Source organism: Alternaria postmessia (genome assembly GCF_024291825.1).
Source record: "Alternaria postmessia strain BMP 2775 chromosome Unknown scaffold_294, whole genome shotgun sequence".
Taxonomy (NCBI): Eukaryota; Fungi; Ascomycota; class Dothideomycetes; order Pleosporales; family Pleosporaceae; genus Alternaria; species Alternaria postmessia.
In genome coordinates, this window is record NW_026260367.1 from 1 (window position 1) to 3,085 (window position 3,085).

General features: G+C 52.7%; 1 protein-coding gene across 1 annotated transcript; it reads left to right on the forward strand.

Annotated features, from left to right (window-relative positions):
- Nucleotides 1-1,035: 1,035 nt before the first annotated feature.
- J4E82_011687 (uncharacterized protein) lies at nt 1,036-2,055 on the forward strand (the record flags this gene model as incomplete). Its single annotated transcript, XM_051737882.1, has 3 exons — nt 1,036-1,193; nt 1,248-1,256; nt 1,314-2,055. 3 exons carry the CDS (start codon nt 1,036-1,038, stop codon nt 2,053-2,055), a joined length of 909 nt encoding a protein of 302 aa, XP_051582358.1.
- Between the last annotated feature and the right edge of the window lie 1,030 nt (nt 2,056-3,085).

The window sequence follows — 3,085 nt, forward strand, 5'->3', positions numbered from 1 at the left end:
CCCACTAAGCCAGTGGGAGGCGGATGACGCGCGCTAGGTCGCTCCGTCGCAAGTTGACAGCCGAGCCATTTACCTTGGCTTTTTCACTCAACACCTGGAACCGAGATGCGCTACCGCTGTCCGAGTCGTGATGGTATTCTCTAGATGCTTTGTTGAAACTGGGATGGCAAGAAGCCCACTTGTACGCGTGGCGACAGAGTAAGGACAACAAATCAGCATGCACAGACACTGGTCGGTCACTGCCGATGGACCAAGGCCTACGCTTTACCGCCGACGAGCGATTTTGGACTATGTGGGGTTGCTCTGACGACACAAGTGTGCTCACGATGTATGGCGCCTTGTTCCAGGCACCTAATGCCAGCCATCCGTGCGAAGTCGCCTCGGGGCAGCGTTCCTGCCACAAGACGGCGAGGTAGAACAAGCTGGAGATCAGGCCTAGGTAGCGTGTACTCTTCTAACGACCACAACCGTCGCTTGCCAGGCGAACATCTAGAGCGGGGAACGGAAAGTCAAAGCAGCGGTTTTTTAGAGCAGCGCCTTCCGACTATGCCCTCTAAGACCTGGTGCAAGCCCACCGTTCCGAGTGTCTCGTGCTGTTTCATTCATTTATAGAGATCCATGTTGCAGAAGCATATGCTCTTTTGTCGCCCCCCTTACGCTTTACCCAGCACGCTTGCTGGCCCAACTCTTGCGCGAACGCACCACATCGATACGTTACCCGCCTTTCGGTATGGGCGAATTGCAGTTGAATTACAGAAATCCTCACAACCAGCGGCCTCTTGAGGGTCATGACCTAGATTGGTATTGGAACAGCGGATATAGCCCACAGTACCAGTATCGAGTCCAAGACTACAATGGCTTCAACGGCTATGCTTCACGCACAGCAGATCCCATCCAAGAAACTGGCATGCACTCACCCTTCCCAACACATCCGACATTGGGAACTACAACTCTACAGCTACAGCCCTGGATCATGCCACAGGTGCCGCAATGGCCGAGCATGCTAACCAGCCAGTCGACTTATCAAGCTTCACTATGTTCCTCGTCTCTACCACCCACAACGCCGGTATCAGTAATCTCGTTCGACTGGCGCACTTCATCAGAACCACGAAATGCCCTGACCGATTCGGACCGCGAACGCATTTGCAGATACCACGAAAAGAATCCCACAGCCAGCCAAACATACATTGCAAGTATGCCAGCATGGTGGATATGCATGATCATATCATTTACTGACACCGCCCCAGACATATTCGGTGTAGAGCGAAGGTACCACGGCCTGTGCTCTGTCTCTTACCACGCTGACTGTTCAGTAGTACCGTTTCTAAAATCTTGCGCCAGAAGGAGAGGTACATGTACTGGGGTGATGAACGGTCAGCAAGCAAGCTTGGAGGTATCGAACGTACATTGTCAAACTGGGCAAAGAAACACCAAGAACAGGGACTACTATTATCGGATGCTGTTATCCGAGAAAAGGCACGCTTCTTTGCCCAGGCTGTTGGTAGTCAGAAGAGCCTTCGAGAGATAAACGGTACGAGGTGGCTAGAGAAGTTCAAGCAAAAGAACCATATTATGGGTGTAGGGGCAGAACAGTCGGAAGGAGCTTCCTGTCCGCCATCGAATGTGCACTCGCCAAAGGCCGTCTCATCTGCATCTCCTAGCCGTTTGTCGCCTACAAGCACGACCGAGATAGCTAGCACGCTCCCGAACATCGGCGAATCGATGTTGCCCTCGTCGACTCAAGTTCCCAACTCGATGCAGCCCCCAGCGCTGCCCAGTATCAGTCAGACTGGTGGCAGGGAGTCATTCGCCGACTCGCCGGCCACCAGCCTACCCCAAGAAGAAGCTGCACGCGCACTGGAGTCTGTCTTGAGCTTTTTCCAGTCACAGAAGGCCGATATCTTGGTGGAGTCACAGGATTACGCTACTATCTGCAATCTGATAAAGAAGCTACGCATCAAGCCCAGTTCCCAACCATGTGATTCCGACATGCGACGTGTGACAGAACTCAATGTTACAACGACGACACTCGCGGCCTTTGACGTACACTACTGAGGAAGTGTGTACGTTTTCCTGTTCGTTGTCGTTCCTGGAGTCCTTGCCGCAGCACGTATACACTCACAATGCTTCGCTTGCAGGGAGCAACTCCCGAAGCAGATCCACAGTTGGCTGCGTCTCCGTGCCCGTATCTCGAGCATCGCAACCAACTCTCGATCTTCGACTCTATCTGGCCTAGTTGCTGATGCAAGGCCGGATTGTTGGTCACGAGAAGCTGGTGTCGGGGTAAGAGGTACATCACCCAGCTGTGTCGTGTGGCAGCATGGACACGCCCTCTGAAGGCACGCCGGGGTTTCGAAGGTGGCGGAAGAAGAAGATCTCCGTTGAGAGTCGAAAGGAGTAAATCGGGCATGAGGCGCTCGCGATGAGAAAGGGCGCGATGGTTTGGGGCACGTCCAAAGAAAACACCGTCAGATCTGATCCGGGGAACCGTAGTCCATCTGTCTAGGATAGCACTGTAGGAAGACAACGGTTGCGGTCTCGGAGATGGGCCACGGGAGGCGCAGCGATCAGCCTGACTTTTATTGTCCGTTGACATGGTTTCTGCCTGCTGCAGCAGGGAATATGTCTCATGTATAGGACAAGCCTTGGTCTATCTCATTGTCGCAGACCGACTTGCTTGGGTGTCCCATGGAGTCATCGAACTGGATATTCACATACGTGGTGGCTGGAGAGTCTTGTAAGTCGCAACAAGCGATGTGTCTTTCTCTCACACGTTATATGCCACAAATGACAGTATGGAGCTGGGATGCGCATAGCAGATGTCAAGCTGCTAAGCATAGCTTTGTGTTGATGGAGAGCTCGTTTTTGTGTAGAAAAAGTGTTTTGAGACGTTCCGTCGGACAACAAGCACACAAGCGATTGTGGTGACGAGATTCTTCATGAGTCATATGTTATGAGCAACAAGCTGAGACCGCATGTCATTGCATTGGTGTCGAAGCATCGACTCGAGAGCTATTGCGCTCAGAATACGAAAATGGTGCACTATGGCAGTCTCTGGACAGCACCCAGGTTGACTGCCACTCAT